General features: G+C 78.2%; 1 protein-coding gene across 1 annotated transcript; it reads right to left on the reverse strand.

Annotated features, from left to right (window-relative positions):
• Positions 1–4: 4 nt before the first annotated feature.
• On the reverse strand, positions 5–313 carry GEMIN7 (gem nuclear organelle associated protein 7; the record flags this gene model as incomplete). Its single annotated transcript, XM_039723204.1, has 1 exon — positions 5–313. A coding segment is annotated over exon 1 (289 nt), but the record flags the coding sequence as incomplete, so codon positions are not given.
• Between the last annotated feature and the right edge of the window lie 8 nt (positions 314–321).

The raw sequence follows: 321 nt of genomic DNA on the forward strand, positions 1-321 counted from the left end.
ACGTCGGCGGCCCCGAAGTCCCCGAGCAGACGGAGCCCGGTGCAGAGGCGGAACCGCGCCCGCCGGCCCCGGGCCCGGCCCAGCAGGCGCAGGAAGCGCTCCCGCAGCAACGCCCGGGCGCGCTGCAGCGCCGCCGGGCACCGGGAATCCTCCGGGGCACCCTCCGGGGCACCCTCCGGGCCATCCTGCCGGGAGCGGCCCCGGTGCTCCCGGGAGAAGCCGCGGCTGCCGGAGCTGTCGGGGCCCCGCGGGAGGCGCAGGATTGCCACGGGAACCGGGATGGGATCGGCCATGGGGCGCCTGAGAGGGGAAAAACGGGGA

Source organism: Passer montanus, unplaced genomic scaffold (assembly GCF_014805655.1).
Source record: "Passer montanus isolate IOZ18808 unplaced genomic scaffold, ASM1480565v1 scaffold10863, whole genome shotgun sequence".
Lineage (NCBI taxonomy): Eukaryota > Metazoa > Chordata > Aves > Passeriformes > Passeridae > Passer > Passer montanus.